The 24,470-nt window shown below is 39.5% G+C and overlaps 1 protein-coding gene across 9 annotated transcripts in view; it reads right to left on the bottom strand.

Annotated features, from left to right (window-relative positions):
* The window catches only part of SYNE2 (spectrin repeat containing nuclear envelope protein 2), a 342,419-nt gene that overhangs the window by 184,559 nt on the left and 133,390 nt on the right, over positions 1-24,470 (bottom strand). For all 9 annotated transcript variants that reach the window (XM_040477361.1, XM_040477354.1, XM_040477357.1 and 6 more), the window contains exons 24-34: positions 23,353-23,564; positions 23,116-23,206; positions 22,168-22,286; positions 21,823-21,949; positions 19,942-20,099; positions 18,922-19,069; positions 17,683-18,287; positions 14,377-14,556; positions 12,320-12,470; positions 1,631-1,789; positions 821-982 (exon numbers count right to left, since the gene is read on the bottom strand). In XM_040477361.1, the coding sequence (XP_040333295.1) occupies positions 821-982; positions 1,631-1,789; positions 12,320-12,470; positions 14,377-14,556; positions 17,683-18,287; positions 18,922-19,069; positions 19,942-20,099; positions 21,823-21,949; positions 22,168-22,286; positions 23,116-23,206; positions 23,353-23,564 (2,112 nt within the window). The remainder of the gene's footprint in view (positions 1-820; positions 983-1,630; positions 1,790-12,319; positions 12,471-14,376; positions 14,557-17,682; positions 18,288-18,921; positions 19,070-19,941; positions 20,100-21,822; positions 21,950-22,167; positions 22,287-23,115; positions 23,207-23,352; positions 23,565-24,470) is intronic.

The following is a 24,470-nucleotide window of genomic DNA, read 5'->3' as shown; positions in this document are numbered from 1 at the left end:
TGACCAAATGATCTACAAGCTTAAAATATTTACAATTTGGCCCCTTAAAAAAAAATCTGCCAACCCCTGAGACAGGGGTTCCCACTTGGGAACAATTATGCATTTGGTGGGGTGTCTTCCAGGAGTTATTAATGTTGCTTATACCATACAATGCTTCTGATAGCCTGGTGAATCCTGTGGACCCTTTGCATAATAATATTTTATTATTTATTTATTTACTTATTTATTTTTGAATGCATAATAATATTTTAAAAACAAAAGATAAATTATGTAGAAATATAAAGGAAAACAATTATATTGACTTACAGTTATCAAAGTATTAAAAATAACTTGTGCTATAGTAATATGTATGTTTCTATATTAATACCTTAAATAATAAGATCTAGCAGTGAGTCTACTAACGGCCATAATTTCGAAGTAGTGAAAAGGGTAACAGTTACAACTAGATAATGACCCCCAAATACCTGTGACTTTCTTGATAACAAAGTCACATACAACGTTCATCCTGCTATGTTTGTTGACTATATTCATAACTGAAACACATTATATTTTGGTTAGATGCAAGGTAAAGATGCAATTTTCCCCATATAAGGTCATTTTATCCACTAACCACTCGGGTGTCTGTGAACCCCAGATTAATAATACCTGCTAACATCTTCCTACATATCAAAGGAAACAAGAGAATTCCGGTCCCACTCAAGGGATAATGAAAGAAATAAAACATTTCTTGGTGATTTCTCTATGCTGCTTCAAGAAAGCAAGCTCAATATTCAATGCCAACTGTGTACAAAAAGAGCATACATCTTATCTGTTCAATTACCTTCAGCTTTTCTCTTTCTTCTTCAGTCAGTTGATGTAATTCCACTTTTCGAAGGACCTTTTCAGTCCACTCATCAATGACATTTTTTAAGTTAAAAAGCTTGTCCCATAAAGCTAGAGCTCGACCAAGATTTTCATAGTAGTCTTCGGTTTTTTCATTTATCTGCCATAATTAAAAAACAGAAATAACACATTTAGTGGTATAAAAAAAAAAGTATGAAAACCATTGTTTCAGTCACACATTATTTTAAAATAAAAATTTGCCTTTGCTTGTTGAATAATTTGCTTTATTTATCAACAACAAAAAAAATGTGCTTTAACACATAACATAGTTCTTTCTTCCACAAAAAAAAAAAAAAAACCAACTTTGCTGCCACTTACAGGCAACTGAAAGCGATCGTCTTCCTAATTTCTAACACGCAATAAATTAAAGGTGTTTTTAAAAACTCAGATGAAAATATAACACAAATTCTTAATTTGTAATTCATAACAATATAAGTATTACTCAACCAAAACTGTATTAAATACATAGTTGAGCATGAATATCCTGCATGAATGGTTAATATATTAACTACTTTATTTTAGGTAAGTTGTGTATGTGCTTTTATATCTGCGTGTATAGACCCATTTGTTAGTAGGGTCTAACTCTGCAGGTAAAATTAATAATTCTAAGTCATAAATTTTATATTATTTGAACATTTTTACAATGAACCCTTTTGAACTTTGTAATTAGATAAAAATACTAAAGATACAACAGAGAAGATCGATTTGTTATCAAAGAGGATAGTTAATGAATTAAATTGTCACTCACATCAAGCCATCTATCCACAATAATATTAGCTTCTTTCTCAAAAGGAGGCTCTTCAAAACTTCTCATTTTATTGAGATGAAATTGTAGGTTTCTACAGACCTGGTTAATCTTGTCTACAACTTCTAAATGTTCATTAAATTCTTCTTTGACAATTTCAATCTGTAAAAAAAGTTAGGTTAACACATTTTTGATAGATTTACATGGAAAAATTAGTAAGAACCAAAATTCTATTATTGGCTATTCAGCTTAAAAACAATATAGGGACACCTGGTGGCTCAGTTGGTTAAACATTGGACTCCTGGTTTTGGCTCATGGCAGAATCTCTTGCAGTTTGTGAGTTTGAGCCCTGCATTGGGCTCTGTGCTGACAATGCAGAGGCTACTTAGGATTCTCTCTCCCCCTCTCTCTCTGCCTCTCCTCCCCTCACCTCAAATAGATAAATAAACTTAAAAAAAAAAAATCCACAACATCATAACAGAGGATACTCCGTATTAATACTTTATATTAATACTTTAATATGTACTTTTAATAATTTAATATGTACTTTAATAACAAAGTACATATTAAAGTATTTATCTTTTCTAAAGCAGGCTGTTATTTTCCCACTTTCTCAATAAAAAGTTTTTAGAATCCTAACCATCTCATTTACCAGCCACCCTACACCAAAATTTCTTCCCACGCTGCATGATGAAATAATTGTAACAATCTAAAGCCATGTTTCCTGTCCAGGTGAAATAACAGTCTACAAAAAAACAAAACAGAACAAAAACCTTCATTCAATAGTATAAAAAAAGGCAGTTCCTAGATTCCTCTAACAGTAATCATCTGTGGAAGTTGAAGAACCATGCTCATCTGAATAAAACAGAACTCTAATATATCTTTACTACATCATTTCTCGCTTTCTTTCTTTATTTGAGAGAGAGAGAAAGAGAGAGAACAAGCCGGGGAGGGTCAGAGAGAAGAAGAGAAAGAATCCCAAACAGTCTCTGCAACATCAGTACAGAGCCCGAGGTGGGGGCTTGAACCCATGAATTGTCAGATCATGACATGAGCCGAGATCAAGAGTTGGACACCTAACTGATTGAGCCACCCAGGTGCCCCCCAATATCATTTTTTTCAATATATGAAATTTATTGTCAAATTGGTTTCCATACAACACCCAGTGCTCATCCCAAAAGGTGCCCTCCTCAATACCCATCACCCACCTTCCCCTCCCTCCCACCCCCCATCAGCCCTCAGTTTGTTCTCAGGTTTTAAGAGTCTCTTATGCTTTGGCTCTCTCCCACTCTAACCTCTTTTTTTTTTTTTCTCCTTCCCCTCCCCCATGGGTTTCTGTTAAGTTTCTCAGGATCCACATAAGAGTGAAACCATATGGTATCTGTCTTTCTCTGTATGGCTTATTTCACTTAGCATCACACTCTCCAGTTCCATCCACTTTGCTACGAAGGGCCATATTTCATTCTTTCTCATTGCCACGTAGTACTCCATTGTGTGTATAAACCACAATTTCTTTATCCATTCATCAGTTGATGGACATTTAGGCTCTTTCCATAATTTGGCTATTGTTGAGAGTGCTGCTATCACCATTGGGGTACAAGTGCCCCTATGCATCAGTACTCCTGTATCCCTTGGGTAAATTCCTAGCAGTGCTACTGCTGGTCATAGGGTAGGTCTATTTTTAATTTTTTGAGGAACCTCCAACACTGTTTTCCAGAGTGGCTGCACCAATTTGCATTCCCACCAACAGTGCGAGAGGGTTCCCGTTTCTCCAGCATCTATAGTCTCCTGATTTGTTCATTTTGGCCACTCTGACTGGCGTGAGGTGATATCTGAGTGTGGTTCTGATTTGTATTTCCCTGATGAGGAGCAACGTTGAGCATCTTTTCATGTGCCTGTTGGCCATCCGGACGTCTTCTTTAGAGAAGTGTCTATTCATGTTTTCTGCCCATTTCTTCACTGGATTATTTGTTTTTCGGGTGTGGAGTTTGGTGAGCTCTTTATAGATTTTGGATACTAGCCCTTTGTCCGATATGTCATTTGCAAATATCTTTTCCCATTCCGTTGGTTGCCTTTTAGTTTTGTTGGTTGTTTCCTTTGCTGTGCAGAAGCTTTTTATCTTCATGAGGTCCCAATAGTTCATTTTTGCTTTTAATTCCCTTGCCTTTGGGGATGTGTCAAGTAAGAAATTACTGTGGCTGAGGTCAGAGAGGTCTTTTCTTGCTTTCTCCTCTAGGGTTTTGATGGTTTCCTGTCTCACATTCAGGTCCTCTATCCATTTTGAGTTTATTTTTGTGAATGGTGTGAGAAAGTGGTCTAGTTTCCACCTTCTGTATGTTTCTGTCCAGTTCTCCCAGCACCATTTGTTAACCCCCCAATATCATTTCTAACATGGAAGGTAAAATACTGTATTATCAAAAGGCCAATGGTCTTAAACTACAAAATAAAATTTGAGTGTTGATGAATGTAATGTTTCACTCAGCTTTCCAGTCTTACCTGAGCATTTTTAACAACAATATAAAATTTGAAAATAGATTTCTCATAGGCAAACACCTAAAAAAGTATACACTGCAGGGGACTTCCATTTCTGGAAATATGGAGTAGACATAATTTTCCCTATTCTTCCCATTAAGTACAACTAAAATCCCTGGATATCATATAAGAAACAAACTTAGTAAGAATGAAAAGTGGAGAGTTCAAGAAGTGGAGAGTTCAAGACCAGCTCCTGAACACCAATTTGGTGGTAAGTTCCCTGAATTTTCTTTTTCCCTTAGACAGATAGATAGATAGATAAAATTTATATGGCATGCTGAACAAACTAGAAGACCTAAAACATTTGAAAAAGAAGAAGAAAGTAGGAAGAATCGGTCTACCTGATTTTAAGACTTATCATAGAGGTACAGTAATAAAGATAATGTGGTCTTGGCAAAGAGATAGACACATAGATCAATGGAAAAGAACAGTGAACTGGAAGGGGACCCAAAGAGTTTGCCCAACTGATTTCTGACAAAGTGCAAAAGCAATTCAATGGAGGAAAGAGAGCCTTTTCAATATATGGCACTGGAGCAACTAGACATCTATAGACCTAAGTCTCATACCTTATATAGAAACTTACTCTAAATGGATGACGGGCTTAAGTGTAAATCATAACACTATAAAACTTCTAGGAAAAAAAATATGAGAAAATCTTCAGGATCTTGAGCTACACGAAGACTCTTAGATTTTAACACCAAAAGTACAATGCATGAAAGCAGAAAACGATAAATAGTACTTTACTGAAATGAAAACCTTTTGCTTTGCAAAAGACCCTGTTATGAGGATGAAAAGACAAGCTCTAGTTTAGGAGAAAGTATTTGCAAATCGCCTAACAAAGGGTTAGTATCTAGAACAGAAGAAGAATGCTCAAAACGCAACAGTAACAAAACAAAACAAATCTAATTAGTGTAAATAAGCAAAAGATATGAAGAGATAATTCCCCCAAGATGACATACAAGATGGCCAACAAGCACGAGAAAAGATTATCAATACCATTAGCAATTAGGAAGATGCAAATTAAAACCATAATGTGATACCACTACATACCTATCAGCATGAGTTAAAAAAAAAAAAAATTGAGACAGCATCTAATGCTGGCAACGATGCAGAGAAACTGGATCATTCCACAATGCTGGTGGGAGTAGTTGGGCAGTTTCTCTAAAAACTAAATACACGATTAACATACAGGCCAGCAACTGCACTCCTACACAGTTAACCCTGAGAAATAAAAACTTACATTCACATAAAGACCCCTATATGAATGTGTTTATAGCAGCTTTACTTGCAATAGCCCGAAATTATAAACAACCCAGATGCCCTTCAGCGGCGAGTAATGGAACAAACTGTGGTTACATCCATACCATGGAAAACTACACAGCAAGAAAAGGGAACAAACTACCAACACATGCAAGAATCTGAGTGAATCTCCAGAGAATTATGCTGAGTGTGAAATAGCCAATTCCCAAGTTACATACTGTATGTGTATGTACAGGAGGAAAAAGGGTAGGGCTATAAAAGGACAGCATGAGGGATCCTCGTGGTGATGGAAGCATTCTTGATCTTGACTGTATCAATGGCAGTGTCCTGACTGCAATATTGTACTACGTCGTTTTATAAGATTTAACATTGGGGAAACTTACAGTAAAGGGTACTCAGGATTTCTCTGTATAATTTCTTACAACCGCATGTGAATCTATAATTATCTCAAAATAAAAATTTAATTAAAATAATAAAAACTGAGGAGTATTACTCAGCGATCAAAAAGAATGAAATCTTGCCATTTGCAACTACGTGGATGGAACTAGAGGGTATTATGCTAAGGGAAATTAGAGAAAGACAAATATCATATGACTTCACTCATATGAGGACTTGAAGATAGAAAACAGACGAACATAAGGGAAGGGAAGCAAAAAGAATATAAAAACAGGGAGGGGGACGAAACATAAGAGAGTCTTAAATATGGAGAACAAACACAGGGTTACTGGAGGGGTTGTGGGGGGGGGGGGAAGGGCTAAATGGGCAAGGGGCATTAAGGTATCTACTCCTGAAATCATTGTTGCACTATTTGCTAACTAACTTGGATGTAAATTATAAAAAATAAATAAATTATAGAAAGAAAAAGAAAGATAAAATAATAATAATAATAACTGAATAAAAATTCTAAACTAGAAAATAAATTACTTGGGGGGGGGGGTTTCTGTCTCCTGACTGGATGCTGAATGATACATCTTCAAAGCTGATTGCAAACTCCAGTGTTTTTCCTCCTGGCACAAGCCTCTGCAATGGGCATAATACATTTTTGTTCAATCAAATGGAAAAAGAATTTGTTCAATTATATGGCGTAATTTTCAATACATTCAAAGACCTCTGTTGTTACATTGACATATGCCGCCACCGGGTGAAGAAAAAAGAAAAAGCAGGAGAGGGTATCTTTAGCACTGACAGGGACTGTGGGTTTTGTTCCACAATACACTGAAAGGGTAGAATAAAGGAAAGTAGGCTCACTCTGTCTTTTCCCAAACTTGAATGGTCCCCTGACATTCTAGCCCTTAGTCTTCCTCTTGCACTTCTGTCTTTCATTAAAGAGAGTGGAAATCTGGCCCCATATCCTAGATAAACATCCAGGTTTCTATGGTTTGAAAGACAAAAGTTCTCAGTGATATCATATTTCAGCCACTGGTGCAAAGCATCACACTACAAATACATACTACAGAAATGGATTGTTTCTGAAGACGGTATGTAATTCACCACAAAATATAATTTTACATCACAAAGTAACGTATTATTCCAGCAAATATGTAAACTGCTCATATGCCAGACACCATACGAAAAGATTCTCAATATAATAATAAATGCTTAGACTCTTATATATTTCATAAAGGGAATTCGTGATTTTATTAATTTTTAAAATGCCTTTGTGGGGGCGCCTGGGTGGCGCAGTCGGTTAAGCGTCCGACTTCAGCCAGGTCACGATCTCGCGGTCTGGGAGTTCGAGCCCCGCGTCGGGCTCTGGGCTGATGGCTCAGAGCCTGGAGCCTGTTTCCGATTCTGTGTCTCCCTCTCTCTCTGCCCCTCCCCCGTTCATGCTCTGTCTCTCTCTGTCCCAAAAATAAATAAACGTTGAAAAAAAAAAATTAAAAAAAAAAAATGCCTTTGTGACCAAACCTCTACAGATGAGAAAGGGGGAAGAGACAACGCAAAGTTAATTTTTATTTCCGCCATATATGTATTTCAAACATTTACAGAGAAGGCAATATTATGATGATTGAAACATGACTTTGTAGTCACACAGCTCTGGGATTAAATCATGATTATGCCATTTATCAGCCATATAATCTTGGGAAAGTCACTTAACCTCTATCCTCACTTTTTGCCTTGGTTACAGAGGAAGATGCTAATCTGTCCAAATTCCAAGACATAAATTAGACGTTACTGGTAAGCAGGATCAGCGTGCCTGAGAAATACAATATGTGGATATGGTTCTTTTTTCTGCTTCTTATCATTTAACAGGTAAGATCCTTGAGACCAGCATTATGAACCTATCTTCACATAAGATGAAGAACCCAGGTCCCTGTATCCATATCTGAGCTACTCTGTGATAAGATTCTAAGACTTGGATTTCGATCTGGAGGAGAAAAAGGCCTTGTAAGCATTTAGGCTGGCCTGATGCTTGAACCACATCTTCCCAGAGAACCTGCTGGGGTATTGGGCACTCACGCAACTTATAATAAAGCAATACCATTTGTTCTTATTTTTTGAGTATGTATCTCCTTTGACAATCCCACAAGAAATCAGGAAAACTGACAGGGCAGGGTGAGGAATTCCTTTGTTCTTCATTCTTAACACCGTGTTAATAACATTACAAACCCTACAGTTACTTCTAAAATTCTCTAAACCTTGGTTTTCTCATCAATATAACAGGGTTAATACTTAACCCTTGAAGGATTATTTGGGAATGAAACCATACAATAATGTGTGAAGAACTTGGCACATGATGGCCAAGCCATCAATGGTCGAAGCTTTTACTATCATCACCGTTATCATTTTTAGTAGTGGTAGCAGTGTTACTTAAAACCTCAAAGCCACAGGGCGCCTGGGTGGCGCAGTCGGTTAAGCGTCCGACTTCAGCCAGGTCACGATCTTGCGGTCCGTGAGTTCGAGCCCCGCGTCGGGCTCTGGGCTGATGGCTCAGAGCCTGGAGCCTGTTTCCGATTCTGTGTCTCCCTCTCTCTCTGCCCCTCCCCCGTTCATGCTCTGTCTCTCTCTGTCCCAAAAATAAATAAACGTTGGGGGAAAAAAAAACAAAACCTCAAAGCCACATGATACTCTTATTTGCAAATAAAACCAATTTTGCTGGATTTCCAGCTTCTGAGGCAAGTCAGTCATTGGAGTGGAGGGGGTTATGGTTTGGCCAGTGAAGAAAGAAGGAAATTAGTACATTTTAAAGTGCTGCAAGGAATGTCTTTGGTATTAAGAATCTTCCATATTTAAGATTAATCCTATAAGTAAAATATTTGGTCAAATGGGAGGCGTATTTTCAAGGATCTTGAATAATACTGTCAAAATGTTTTCCAAAAGAGTAGTGTCAATATGCTCTCTGACCAGCAACATAAAGAGCAGACATCTCATTGACTATCAAAAGGCCAACAGAGGTATTTTGGAGTAGCTTTGGTTTCCTTTGACTACTCATGAGGTTCAACTATGTCTCTTTTTTTTCACAATTGCCAATTTGTTTCCTGTGTACAAATATCCACTTGGATCTCAGTGGTTTACTCACTAATTTCTAAGAGTTCTCTGTACGTTACTGTAAACCTTACTCTCTCATATTTATGAAAACTCTTTTCCACCCTACAGCATTATTTAAAATAATAAAAAGTTAAACTTTATTATACTAGCTTCCATTTATGAGGACGTGTTTAAATGAACTATATTATTACTATATATTTTGCATATGTGAAATCATATGCACAGGAATAATTTATTAAAAGTCCTCATTCTTTGATCTATCCATGGTTAAAATTGCTGTTGCTCTGTCCTTATCCATACCAGCCTATTTTCATAATAAACTTTGTTGTGACAGGCAAAACAAAGTTAGAAGTTAAAAAATGAAATAAAATTGCTGTTGAAATAAGAAACTATGAATTTTTATGTTAGTTAATAAGAAACCATAGAGGCTGTTGTTCTAAACCCCATAGTGATGGTATTTGGAGGTGGGTCCTTTGGCAGGGCATGAGGTCATGAGGGTGAAGCCCTCATACATAGAATTAGTGCCCTTATAAAAGAGACCCTAGAGAGTTCTCTTGCCCTTTCCTCCATCTAAGGACACAGCAAGAAGACAGCCATCTATGAACCAGGAAGCAAGGCCCCACCAGACCCCAAATCTGCAGGGACCTTGCTTTTGTACTTCTCAACTTCCAGAACTGTGAGAAATAAATTTCTGTTGTTTATTTTTTTATTAAAAAATTTTTTTTAATGTTTATTTATTTTTGAGAAAGACAGAGAGACAGACTGCAAGCTGGGGAGGGGCAGAGAGATGGAGACACAGAATCTGAAGCAGGCTCCAGGCTCTGAGCCGTCAGCACAGAGCCTGACGCGGGGCTCGAACTCATGAACCATGAGATCATGACCTGAGCTGAAGTCAGACGCTTGACCAACTGAGCTACCCAGGCACCCCAAATTATTGTTGTTTATAAGCCATCCAACGTATGGTATTTTTTTTTCATTACAGCCTGAAGAGAGTAGGACAGAAATTGGTACAGAGCAGTGGGGTACTGCTGTAATAAATACCAAAAAATGTAGAAGAGGCTTTAGAACTGGGTTATGGGTAGAGGCTGGAAGACTTTTGAGAAGTCTGCTAGAAAAAGCCAGTATTGCCCTGAAATGATGGTTAAGGGCGATTCTGGTGAGGGCTCAGAAAGAAAAGAGGAGAGCTGAGAGAAAGTCTCAATCTTCTTACAGAATAACTAAGTAATGATGAACAGAATGTAGATACTAAAGGAATGTAGACACTAAAGGAATGTAGATACTAAAGGCCATTTCGATGAGGTTGCAGACAGAAATGAGGAACATGATGTTGGATCTGGAGAAAAGGAGATACTTGTTATCAAGTGGCAAAGAACTGGACTGAACTGTGTTTGTGTTCTTGTGTTTTTGTGGAAGGTAGAACGAGCTAGCAATGAAATTGAATATTTAGCTGAAGTTATGTCTTTGGCAAAGTGCTGAAGATGTGACCTGGCTCCTCCTTGACTGCTTACAGCAAAAGGTAAGAAAACATAAATGATTCAAAGATGGAATTGCTAAGTAAAAGGGAAGCAAGACTGAAAAATCTGGAAAATTCTCAGTCTATCCATATTCATACCATATTGCCAAAAAATGAGAACACTAACACAATGGCCAAAAGACCCTTTCATAAGGAGATTGGTATAGACCAGCCATCTCAACAGAAGGCACGCATTAGTCTTCAAGACAGGAGAAGAATGACCCAAAAGTGACTCAGAGACCATCAAGCTGCCCCTCCCATCATAGGCCCAGAGCAAACTGGCCCAGGGAACAACATGGCTGCCTCTGCCCAGCATTCAAAGGATGGGGTCAACCTGGCAGATCCACAAGTATGGCACCCCAGCCCAACAGTGCTTCTGGGTGATGAAGTAAGTTTTATTCATCAGATAAATAACTTATCCAGAAAGTACAGTTCACAGTTATAGGTGGCAGGAGGAATGCTCATATACCCGAGAAGAGAGAGTGTTCACAGCCATACACAGGGTGGGTCATTAGGACTAACGCTCATTTAGGTGCTGAAGTCCTAGGCACTTTACAGTTGCTACTTCACCTGATCAGGAAAGGAAAGACTTTCTATTGGTAATGGGATTCCACTTAACGAGACAAAGGCAGGGATTCCAGAACTGAGGAGGATTAGCACAAATCAAGAATAGTTGCAAGTCAAGAGAGACTAGATATTTGTTCAGTATACAAGGTAGGGACTCAGGATCTGTGAATAAGGCAGATTTTGATCCTGACACAGTAGTACACGTTGGGAAACTGGCATCAGGGCCATAGCAGAAGAGTAGCTATGTAAATTGGGACACAAGGTTGAGGTCAATCTTGTAAGGCTGGTCATGTTGAATTTACTGGGAATGAAGAAAACCCACAGCTCTTTAAATCCCCTGGGATGATGACAGGATCCTTCTAGATCCCAAGACCACCAAAACCCAAAGCTACCTCTGCTGGATGGAAGCAGACAGGTTGCTTCTGAGCACTGTCTGCTCATGGTTTTGGTGGCCTTCCTCATTTAAATCTCATAGGAAACCAGTTACACAGTCACATATTGTACAACTGGTGTCCAAACAAGGCTCTCTGTGATTGATCAGTTCCAAGAAACTGAGTCTGAGAAAGCGAGTCTCAGACGAAGGCTATTCCTCATCTATAGCTCTGGTCATGTGTCTGCACCCTGCACCTTCGGCTTCAGGGATAAGAGTTCTAGATAAAGACTAAATTGTCTGCAGGCATCTGGTTGATTCTCTCTCATCAAACCATAAAGCTGCTAGGAAAAGCAACTTCCTGGTGTGCAGTCACATCGTGTAGCAGGCAGTGTCCTTCAACGATTCCATTCTTCTGCCATTCTGGTTGATAACCACATAAAATCGCAGAAAATAATGACACCTAGTGTCCAAAAGTGTTACTCTTCTTCGAATATGCTGTGATTGCTTAGGCTATGAATACAGATGGAACAACATGGACATACACTCACACACCTTTACAGAAAGCCAATAAATAAAAACATAATTATTCCTTTGTCTGCTAATAACAGAGGGGTTTTCCCACTACCTTCATTCTCTCAAGCCTAAAATGAAGCCTCAGTTTCCTTTTGGATAGAAGGTCAATGCAAAGACTGTCGAAACTGTACAGAGGCAGGAGCAGGGGTGACCCCAGACTCCAGCAGAACCACACCAACAGTATCAAGAACCAAACAGAAGCAACCTAGCGTTAACGAGGGGACTGGGTTTTTTTCAAGCCCTAGTAATAAATTTAGTAAGGTCTTAGATATCTAGTAAAACGGTCACCGTTCTTGTAAGCCGAGTTTCAAAAATGACTCCATTTATAATATCCTCTTTATTGTTGAGGCCACGGTGTAGAGTTCCCTTTGGAATCTGGACTCACCTCTGCTATCCTTTTCTTCAGGTTCTCTTTTCCCATGTAGGAAGCCTGAAGGGAGATGACATTCTCTTCTTTTTGAATCAAAGTTGTCAAGACACTTTTAAAATTCTGATACTGTTTTAAGAGCTCCAAGACTCTTTCACATTGGTCAAGGCTATGGAAAAAAAAAAAAGAAGAAAAAAGTAAAACAGGTAAATCTCTAAGAATAGGGAAACCATTCTCTCTCTTTGTAAGTATCCTACAATAACGACTAATACGTTACAGAAGGATTTTTCCTCTTGACATGGCTCCGCATATTGTTTTACCAATTTAACCTAAGAATGGTGGCATACATACTTCTCTGGCAAAGGGATGGTCTAAAAAAAGCACTGGATTATGATTCTCACTACTTCAATAGCAAAAAAGAAAAAAAAAAAAATTACCAGATGTAGCTCTAGGAAGAAACACAGGATTCATAATCTTAAGGAATCGGCATCTCAGTTTCATCATTAACCAAACTATATCTTGGAAAACAGGGCCTCCCTAGCACTATTCTTGGAGATTGTTTCCATACTAATTCAGCAAGTCACAGTTTGTTTATGTCTATTTGCTCATTCTAGAGTTAGCCCTTTGAAAAAAGTAAAGTAATACAAATAATGAAGCAGTTAGGAGACCTGATTTCTAGTTACGGCTGGCACTAATCAGTCATGTGACTTTAAGCTCTTTGGCCCTCAATTTCTTTCCTGTACAAAATCAAAGGGTACAGTAGATTGAATACCACAGACAGGCTTTATCTTAACTTCTGTACATTCAGGTTCCAGTAGAAAACAGGAGGTGCCCTCAGACAGAGTTCTGTGTAAAAGGACCACTGATGCGGGCAGAGTTCAGGGAAACTTTCAGGGAGCCGAGACACGAACTAGAGAAAAACAGATACACCACTCGGCCTCAGGGGAAAGGGGGAAGTGCCCTGAGCCAGAGAGGAGGCTGCCAGTAGAGGCTGCCAGAACCACCTGCTGGAAAGGGAGGGGGTGAAGATCGCCTTGACCTCTCTCTCTCTCTGCTTGTCTTCAAATCTCCTGCTAGTAACTTCCTGTCCTAACTGGACCCCTTGGCTTGGCTGGTACAGTCAGCTAGGGATCAGCCCTCCTGACCACTTCTACCTCCAGACAGAGAGTTAGGGAAAGAAGGCATGGATGGAGAACATTCAGCAGAATCACCAACCGGTGTGATTAAGTTAAGGATTAACTTAAAATAGGAATATCACCATGAATTATCTGTGTGGGTGCAATATCATCACAAGGCCCCTTATAAGAGGGTGACAGGAGGGTCAGAGTGACAACAGAAAAAGAAATGAGAGGAGGGGAGAAAGAGCCAGATTAAGATTTGAAGAGACCACATGGCTAGCTTTAAAGATGAAGAAGGGTGGCTCAGTTGGTTGAGCGTCCAACTTTGGCTCAGGTCATGATCTCACAATTCGCGAGTCTGAGCCCCACGTCAGGCTTGCTGCTATCAGCACAGAGCCCACTTCGGATTCTTTCCCTGCCGTCTCTGTGCCTCCCCACCTTGCATGCTCTCTCTCTCAAAAATTAACATTTAGAAAGAAAAAAAAAAAAAGAGGGAGGAAGGGGACATACGGCAAGGAAAGTAGTAGGAGTCAGGAGGCCTCTAGAAGGCAAGGAAACGGATTCTGTCCTAGAGCCTCCAAGAAAGGAAGGCAGCTTGATTTCAGAATTTCCAGCCTCCAGACTGTAAGATAAATTTGTGTTGTTTTTAAGCCACTAAACTGCTGGTAACTAGTTACAGACCAGCAATAGAAAACGAATACAGGTAGAGAAATAATAATAATAATAATAAATACACTGGTTATTTGTTATTCCTCTTAGATAAACCTCTTAAATTCATTGGGCAATATAATCTAGGATTCCAGATCTTGCCCCAGACATTGGTCTCATGAGCTTCCAGTATGAAATGCTTACGCTTGTTCCTCCGTTAGGTCCATGGGGATGTGTTTTTAACATAGTTCAAAAAGTTGATTGTGCTACACACACTTTTTCAGATTTGGGAGGGATTTTTTTCCTTACCATTCAGTGACCGAAGCTTTTGTATTCTCCCACAAAAGTGCCGTATTTTGGCACTGTTGATTCAGCGATTTTTCTCGGCCGTCTCTGAACTGCGGAAGAGAATTGACCATTTCTTGCAAGCATTTCTTCTCTTCTTCATATTCATCTAGATCCTTATCCAGTTTCATTAGTGCTTTTTTCCTTGATTACGAAAGAGAAAAGTTTGATAACCGATGACTGGCCACTCTGATTCAACACAAATAAGGGCAATTTGGGGGAGGCACTCTCACTGTAATTTGCCCTCAAACTATTATGCCAAAATTACACACTCTTATTAGAGAGTTCGCAGGCTCTTTGCATTTCCAGAATACTAATTCGGTATTTTAAACATAATAAATATACAAAACCATAAGCAGTGACATTTTTCTGTGGTGAACACACTTGTAAAGAAGGTAGATATGCACCTGAGAGAAACCAGACAAAGAATATGAGTGGGTGCGAACGGGAAAGAGAGTGTGACATGGAGAAAGGACAAGAGACAGGTGAACGTGCCCTGCAAGCTCCTAAGGAAGAGCAGAGGAAGCCGAGGAGAAAGGAACGTGCAAGGAAATGTTGCATTTCTACCTTGTGTACAAAAAGCTCTTCCCCATCAAAAAGGATTCATTTGACCTAAGGGTTTTAATCTGCAAACTAACCCTGGAAGGGTTACCTCCATTCACCCAGGTCTAAATTGCTTTTCTCAGGTACTCACTTCTCTACCTCCTTTCTTCCAATTCTCTCTGGAATCCACTCCCATAAGGATTTCACTCTCCACCCGCTCCTCCAAAACTGCTTGCCAAGATCTTGGGTAACCTCCATGTTGCTAAACCCATGTTCCATTCTCAACCTTTGCTTCCTTCACGGGTCAGCAGCATTTGACACAGCTGACCACTTCTCCTTGTTGAAAGGTCTTCTCACTTGACCCCAGGACTCTCTTGATTTCCCTTCTCCTATACTGGCCACTCTTTCTTGGTTTCGTTCCCTGGTTCCTCCTCATCTCCCTGATCTCTTAACATGGAGTGCCTGGAGTAAACAGCTTGGACCTCTTCCCTTGTCTGTCTGACCTCCCTCCGCGGGCAATGTCACCCATCTCACGACTCTACACGGCATTCTAAATGCTCAGCCCCCTCTCCTGACTCCATCTGTCGTTAAGAGTCTTGTTGATATTCGTATTTGAACATCAAATAAGTATTTTGAACCTATCATTTCTAAAACTGAGCACACTTGATCAGTACCTGATAAACGTCATTCTTTCTCATCTCAGTTAATGGTAACTCCATTCTTCTAGTTGCTCAAGTCAAAGCTTGGAATCATTCTCAACTCCAATCTTTCTTATAAGCTATGTATGATGTGTACATATAACCTATATAACTGTGGACTCTATCTTAAGAATTTATCCAGAATCTTAGCCCTTTTTGCCACCTCACCACTGGTCCATGCTACCATCATCCCTCACCTGGATCACTACCATAGGTGAACCTAGACTTCCTGTATCTTCCCTTGACTCTTACACCGTTCTCAACACATGGGCCAGAGAGAGCCTGTTACAGTGAAAACCAAATCATTTCCATTTGCTCGGACCCCTCCAATGACTTCCCATGTTACTCAAAGAAAAAGCCAAAGCTGTCTCATGGCCCACAGGTTACCTGAGCTAAGCCCCATCCCACCCGTTCTGATCCCCTTTCATACTTCTTCCCCTCACTGTTGACTTTCCCAACTCCTTGCCTCTCCTCAAACATGCCAGGCTCATTCTCACACCTACTGCTCCCTCGGCCTGGAAGGCTCTTCCTCCCAGGAGTCACCGGGCCAGCTCTCTCATCCATCCCATCTGACTCAAAAGTTACTTTCTCAGTAAAACTCTTGATGACCCTTTTTGAATTATAACCCCCTCCTCCGTCCTTGTTCGATTTTTCTTCATAGCTTTTATCACTATCAAACATATTGAATATCTTACTCCTCTCACTAGATAAGACTCCATCAGGAACAAGAGCTTTTGTCTTTTGTGCTAACTCCTCTATCCGCAGTACCTAAAATAGTACCCGGCACACAACACGTATTTGTTGTATTGGTAGCTAAATTAAAAATTAAAGCAATTTGGGGCGCCTGGGTGGCTCAGTCGGTTGAGCGTCCGACTTCGGCTCAGGTCATGATCTCGCGGCTCGTGGGTTCGAGCCCCGCGTCGGGCTCTGTGCTGACAGCTCAGAGCCTGGAGCCTGTTTCGGGTTCTGTGTCTCCCTCTGTCTCTCTGACCCTCCCCCGTTCATCCTCTGTCTCTCTCTGTCTCAAAAGTAAATAAACGTTAAAAAAAAAATTAAAAAAAAAATTAAAGCAATTTACTGTTTATCGATGTATAGTTTTTCATGTATAAATTAACATGGAACTTATTTATTACTTATTATTTATGAATAAAGAATAAATATTTATTAACAATAAATAACACATTAGTAATTAGTTCAACACCTCACTAAGAACTGGGCAGTAGGAATAAAAGTCTCATTGAGACCGTTAGCACAGGACAGTTTCAGAGGGAAGAGCTTGGTCAACTGAAGAGTCTCAAGAGAGCACTGAGCCTGAGGGACTTGGTGGGCAGAGGAGACAGGATGTGGGAAAGATTTAGAAAGGGGCGGAGACTGCCACAGAGGTAACTTGCTAGCATTATCACTTGCGGGACCTGGAGGCTGGTTCTGAACACGAGAGTTAAAATCACGGCACTCGTACAAAGCCTGCCTGCCTCAGTTTACCAGGCAATTCTGCTCAGTCTCCAGAATCAAAACTAACCTTGGCTGACCTCTTGCATCCAGTCCCATGCCGTCCCACTCTGTCCCCATCCCCATCCTGCTGGGAGGAGAGCAGGAGACCAAATAATTCAGCAACAAGTAGAGACACAGTATAGCATGCGTATCCTTTACCACTTCTTTCTTTCTTTAGTACCCCGTGTGTGGAGTTTTTTAGGTCTTCTCTCCTCATGAGAACCCCGTAATAAAGACCAGAGCGCTAAAGGGACTTTGAAGGAACTCAAGTACTTTACATGCATCTTATTTCATTACTCCTTTGTCCATGAAATGTACACTTTAGGGAGAAAAAAAATCATATAACATTTTGTAAAGGCACACTGTCAACAAAAGGGAAGCTTGTTTGAAGTGCCTACAGAAAAGCATGCTGAACACTGAACAGAGCAGGATGGAACAGAAGTAGAAAGACACAGAAAGAATTTCTTTCACCTAAGACATACTGAAAGTACAGAGGAGTATCATCCCGCATGGGGACATCGACAGACATGAGACTTACCGTTGTTTCACAGCTGGAGCAGTGGGATCCTTAAGACTGATTTTACTGATTTGATTGCACACATCTTGAATATTTTTCAGGAGTTCATTATTTTTGAAAGTACAAATCTCTAGTAACTTCTCTTCAGTGAACTCCTCCTGCACGCCATAGCCATGTGTCTCAAATAACTTTTTGGACAAAGCATCAACAAGTTTTTCACAGGTGTCGTCACCCCGTTCAGCATCTTTAAAGCTTATACCAAGCATCTTCAAACGTTCATCCAAATGTCTGGCCTTGTCCTTCATCAGATTGGTTTCTCCTTCTTTATTTTCTATTGTCAAAGTGTTTTCTGGTACCACCTGTGTATCTGAGGCTGACAGGTCTGTAACAAGCTCAAAAGGGAGTTCAGCTGTTTTCAGAGAAGCCAAAAAGTCCTCCAGAGCTTTGAGGGCATCTTTACAACTCTGTACCTTGTGGTTCGTTTCATCAAGTTGTGTTCTGTGTTTCAGTATAATATTCTTTGTTGCATGGAGATCCAGTGGGTGTAATTCTTTCAATGCAAAGTCGCCCCACTGTTCCAAATTATTACATATTTCAATCTGTTTTATGATGGAATCTTGGATATTCTAAAATAAAGTAAGAAATGCCGAAAAGACTGAGGCAGAGAAAAAGAGAGACTGCCCATCAGCAATGCACCTAAACTCCCAATGACTAGATTGCATCTGGGAAACCACTTCCCGGGTCTGCCAAGTCGGACAGCGTCCACAGAAGGAAACATTTTAATCACAAACAATCAGAGCCCATCTGTTTCATTATCTGATAACCTTTCTGATGTTTCAATCCCCAAAAGAAAACAAGTATATAAATCTATGGCTCCAGTGAAAATAGAGATTAAACTGTGGCGACATCTGTTTATAATCTGAAACATCAAACTTAAATATTTTTTATTTCAAATGAGACCTGGAATAAGTAAACTGTAGAAAATGCACATGAGTCTAATACAATACTTAGGATTTCAGTCATTGGAGAAGATATTCATAAGCAGACCTTCATTTTGAATTCAAAGAAAATACCTAATTACTAACTTCACTGTACCTATTTTCAAATTTGTGAGGAATAAAGAGATGAGAAATAAATCAGTCTAAATTATTGAAGACTTTCTGCCATTACTTATCGTCTAACTATATACTATTGACGTATAATTAAACATCTCTGAAGAACTGATTTATTCTATGAGTGCCTGGGAAAACTTATATTTACCCTCAGGTTTTGATAAATGCCATCAGCATCAATGAGATGAAATTCTTGAATGGCCATTTCATGGAGGAGCAGGTCTGAGCCACAGAGGAGAAGTGATTCCTTCTCCACAGGTAACACAATCTTCAGCGCAGTCTCCAAAGATTCCATTCTGGGTGAAAAATAAACCCAGACATAATGGAAAAAGGCACCATAAATGTAGTCTATAAAACATATTAATGCCATTGTTTAACTACAAACAAAAAATAATTACCCAATAAGAATACATACAATGATATGTGCAGATTATCACATTAAAACCCAAACCCAGGAAAAACAACAAAAAACACACAAAAAAACCCAAATCCAGCGATCCAAAATGCCAAAGAATGAGTTGTTTGCTATATCCACATATTCATAATAGCTTAACAGAAACCACACTGAATGGAAAATTGTTGTAAAACATACTGAGCCTTTCCTAACCTTTTGAAGTGCAAAATGGTGAATGTAATTTAACTTTGCCTTGGATGACAAAGAAATGTCATTATAAACACTAATTATTTTATTAGTGAAAATATAACAATTCAAAGAAATGGGCTCTACTAATGTGGGAATGAAATGTGTGACCTTTGACGAATAACATATGACTGTGAGCCTCAGTTTTCTCCTATGTAAAGTGGGGATATGTCCTGGGGAAACACATCCTGTGTATAGGGGGTAATAACAGCACTCTCACTTTGGAAATGGGAAAATCAAGATTCAGAGAAGTTATGTGACATGGCCAAATTCATGCCCAAGGGCAGATCAGGGGGAAGAGCACGGCCTTTGGAACTCAACAGAGTGCAAATTCCACCTAAATGTCTGGCCAGTGGGGAGGCTTGGTTAGGTTATGTAACCTCCCTGAGTATCAGTTTCCTCATCAGTAAAATGGCCCTCAAGTTAGCAACCAAATAAAATACTTAATATAGTACTAGCCTAGCTTAAAATAGCATTAAAATTTCATAAATTTAGTAAATGCAGCATTAACAGATCTCACAATTATACCTGGTATTAAGAGTCATCTGAAACTCTCTTTCTTTTTCTTTTAATCTGTCTCTTGCCTCGCGTATAAAGGGCTTCTTTACGTCACTCTCAAGCTCTTCTAACCTCAGTGAAGTGATTTCAAACTCCTTCCAGCAGGAATCAGTTTCATTTTCTAAGACCTAGATGAAACACATAAAGTAATCTATCAACTAGGGGGTTAACAGGCACGATTATTTTGTTCTAACAAAATGAGGCATTCGCCAACTATGAACACGAAGTTTCATATGAAAATACACTAAAATTATTTTTATATCTAATTTCATTAATGAAATTAATTAATTAATTTTAATTTTAAATAAGTCTTACAAATATTTTTCAACCATCTACGAGTAAAGTATCCTTCAGGGAACAATGATCTTAACTGTGCTCTCAGTTAGAAGACCCATTCAGTGAAGTCAAGGGAGTCAACAATGAAGGAACCCACACTTCCTTCCCATAAGTCAGTGCAGAGAATACAATTCAGAAAGATAAGATACATGTAGGGTCGCCTGGGTGGCTGAGGCGGTTAAGCATTGGACTCTTGATTTCGGCTCAGGTCATGATTTCATGGGATCAAGTCCCTACTCAAGATTCTCTCTCTCTCTCTCTCTCTCTGCCTCTCCCCCACTTATGATCTCTCTCTCTCAAAACAAATAAACTTAAAAAAAGGAAAGATACATGTAATATAAGAACACATATTCTAGTTCCTCTAGATAATAAATCTTTGTTTCTCCCTAAACTAAAAACTAGAGTGAATTAAACTGTTTCTATCAAATAAGAAGCGAATGAAATTATAATTTATAATTAAACATGTAAAAATTCTATTCTATTCCAGCTCCTTACCTTGTTAGGTTTTTTTTTTTTTTTTTAAGGCACTACCACACAATTTTACTGAGTGCTGATCATTATAATTTGTTCACTTTCCCCAAGGATTAGTATAGCTTTTATGACCAACTCATTATTCAGTTACTGGAGTAAGGTCTCAAGACAGTTTCTTAATTGTGATGAAAACGTGCTAAATCACTTGAACAACAGAGATTTTAACATATTCATTCTGCTTACTCAGATGGAAAATAGAGAAAAGCCAGATGGTAGAGTGTGACTCAGAAACTGGCATTATAAAAGGAAGATAACTATAAAATATGGGAGGGCGCTGTAGGCTCTCCCATGGCCCTTTTCTCCACCTGATGGGTTTTCTGTGAGGGTTCGTTCTAATGTACGTCCAAGTATACAACAGTGTTGCCCTGCATTGCACAGATCGTCTTCAAAGTAAGGAAGATCTTCATTGGTAGGGCCTACAACTTGTGTGCCCAACATTAGACAGTTTTTTTCTCTGTAGCTCCTGAGCCAAATGCAATACTTCTTCTGATGGCTCTCCACAAGAGTATCCATCAGAGTGAAAGATCCTTCCACTGCCTGCCCCTTTGTTATTGCCCAACATGAGACACACAAGGTGACAATTTGTCAGGATGACTGGTTTTTCACGTATTGTTAATTTTATAGCCGCACAGTTGGGCTGTTGGGTGAAACTGCCTTCAAACATAGTGCTTGGACCAATTCTTTTGAAGTCCTCATTCCTATCCTATACACAACCCAAAACTCTGCAAGCCACCGTATCTGGAGTACCAAATCAGAGCAGGAGCAATAAATTAGGACCCTGAACCAAAGTCTTTCCTGGGTTTGGTACTTGAAGGCAAATCACTTTCTAGAATAGAATGACATTGGAAATGTAATCCAACAAAGAGAGTTCTTTGGAAACATCTAGCGTACGTGACCTCAGCAAAGGTAGTGAATTCTATACTCACGGTGGTATTGTTTTCTAATAAAACATAAAACTCCTCTAATAATATTTTTAGTAATTACCTGTAGATCTGTCAGTTTAACCTGAAGACAAGCACTACTCCCTACTACGTCACTGGAGAAATCAGAAATAATTCTGAATTTGTTGTTTTGCAGGCACAGCTCAAGATTTTCTCTGTGTGTATCATACCTGGGGAAAAATTAAATGCGATGCTACTTTAATAAGAAGACAGTTTTTTTTTTTTAAATTACTGTCAATTATACATGAGGAAATCTCAGGAATTTCTGCTTAAGTTACTGGACTACATGCAAAAATTATGACTAATGGGTTATACACATGTATTAAAGTATAACATGTTTGTATTAATGAAAGATTTTGGGTGGATCTTCCAGTTATTTAAAAGTTACCTCTCTTGTAAACTACGGACAGATACATCGTGACCCTTCTCATACTTCTCCAAAACGCTTTCTTCCTGTTGAGGCTTTAACTCGGATTCCAGGCTAAAATTCTTAATTGATCCCATTGCCTAAGCAAATATGCAAAATAGCAAACATAATATCTTCAATATACTTAATTGCCTGGAAAAGATAAACATTTTATAGTACAAAGGGATATCACTAATTCTTTATACCCTCACCCAGGAGATAATAAAATTTATTTGAAGCTTCTCAGGTCAGAGAAAGGCCTTCCCCTAGGACAGAAGAGATTTATTACACAGAGTCTCACCTTCTAATCGGTATATCAGCACAGAAAAGGTGTTCTCCCAGCCCCTAAACCCCTAAATACTGTCTCTGCCTACGACTGCATAGCCATAGTCAAAAGCCTTCGGAAGCCTAGCGTGCAGGCCAGACCTCTGATTTCAAATACACCTGGTTCCTTCCCCACAGCTTCAGACTAGCAGGCTGGGCTATGACCCACAGTCCATGGCCACTTACCTAAAATTCAAGAATTCAGAAAATTCAATCCCCAAGGGGAGCAAACGACAACGTACTGAGAAAAAGGCAAATAATAAGTGAACTAGCTCATCTCCATGCAGCTGAGGCATCCGTACAGATGAAACTCAACCTCTCGTACCCCTGAATAGGAACGTGCACAGACTACGTGTAATCGTAATGTCTGCAAATGATCTCTTTCTGAAAGAGCTATTGTATCCTCAGGAGAAGAAAACGTTACGCTCGCTATAGCTTTGGTTCACTGTGTTATAATTCTCTGAAAGGGAGTCTTTCTTGCATTACTTCCTCAGCTGATGAAAATAATGAGATAATTAAAGCTAGCAATTAATGAGAAGTGGATTGTTGTGCGCTTGGCTTTTTTCACTGGGTTTACTTCTAAAATACATTATCCGCATGTGACACCTGTTCAGCTGATGGCTGATTATCTGAGTTTGCAGATGGCACCTCGCTGTGGGCATTCCTTCCTCCATTCTCAGATGTGCTCATGGGCTCCCTAGGAAGGAATCAAAATTGCACGTTAAAACAGAGGCAGAAACAGGAAGTCTAAAAGAGAATAAATAACACTCCTTGTCATTCGATCTTGCAAGGGGCTTTCTCTTGCTTTCCCCTGATGTGTAGTTAATCTTATGAAGCACTCACTTGTTTTTCGACACGCCTCCCACCGCGGGCTGCAGCGCCCCATGAATCTCGGAAGCACATTTCCGAAGTCTTTCTATCTTCTGTTCATAATCTTTGAGGGCCCTCCTCACTTCTTGTTGACTCTTCTGTGAAGTCAGCTCTTCACACAGCTCCCGCAGGACGTCCATGTGGTGATGGAGCTGGTACAGACCGCCTTCCTCAGAAAAGCAGGCCTGATTGAGGAAATAAAGCAGGCAATGTGTTTCAAAGGAGTTTGCGTGATTAGTCCGTAAGGATTAGAAACTAACAGATGTGTGTGACTTTAACAACATAATCTTTTATAGGCCATCCGCTGTGCGCCTGGTGTGGTAATGGGCACTGGAGAAACAAAGATGAGGAAGTCAGCCTGAAAGGGATTCACCACAGTCTAGTAATGCAGTGAATGAAACCAGAATATGTCACCCCAAAATATGCCTCCTTTTTTTTAAAGTCATCTCTACACCCAACGTGGGACTCAAACTCACGACCTCGAGATCAAGAGGCACACGCTCTACTGAGCCAGCCAGACGCCGCCAAAAATATGCCTCTTTGGTGCGAAAATTATTTTGAGCTAAAGGCAATTAAGAAGCAGCAAACACAGAAAAAGCTCCCTGCTTTCTGCCTACAGGCAGGAAATAAAGTCTCTTTATTTATTTATTTTAAAAAAAAAAAATTTTTTTTTTCAACATTTATTTATTTTTGGGACAGAGAGAGACAGAGCATGAATGGGGGAGGGGCAGAGAGAGAGGGAGACACAGAATCAGAAACAGGCTCCAGGCTCCGAGCCATCAGCCCAGAGCCCGACACGGGGCTCGAACTCACGGACCGCGAGATCGTGACCTGGCTGAAGTCGGATGCTTAACCGACTGCGCCACCCAGGAGCCCCTAAAGTCTCTTTTTATTAGCGATAGACTCTCATCAGCCCAGAGACAGTACCGGAGAAATCTGCAAACAAACCTTGTTAAACTAACCCTTATCTTTGCCTTGCCAATTCTTCACAAATGTATGGCTTCGTTGTCTACAAGGTATAAAAAAAATTCCTTCTCTGGTCATTTCTTTGGGTCTTTACTCTTGTGAAGGCTCCCACGTGCATGTAAAAA

Source organism: Herpailurus yagouaroundi, unplaced genomic scaffold (genome assembly GCF_014898765.1).
Source record: "Herpailurus yagouaroundi ecotype Mexico unplaced genomic scaffold, PumYag 141, whole genome shotgun sequence".
NCBI classification, from domain to species: Eukaryota; Metazoa; Chordata; class Mammalia; order Carnivora; family Felidae; genus Herpailurus; species Herpailurus yagouaroundi.
Note: the sequence above shows the minus strand (reverse complement) of the source record. Positions and strands in the feature narration are given on the sequence as shown.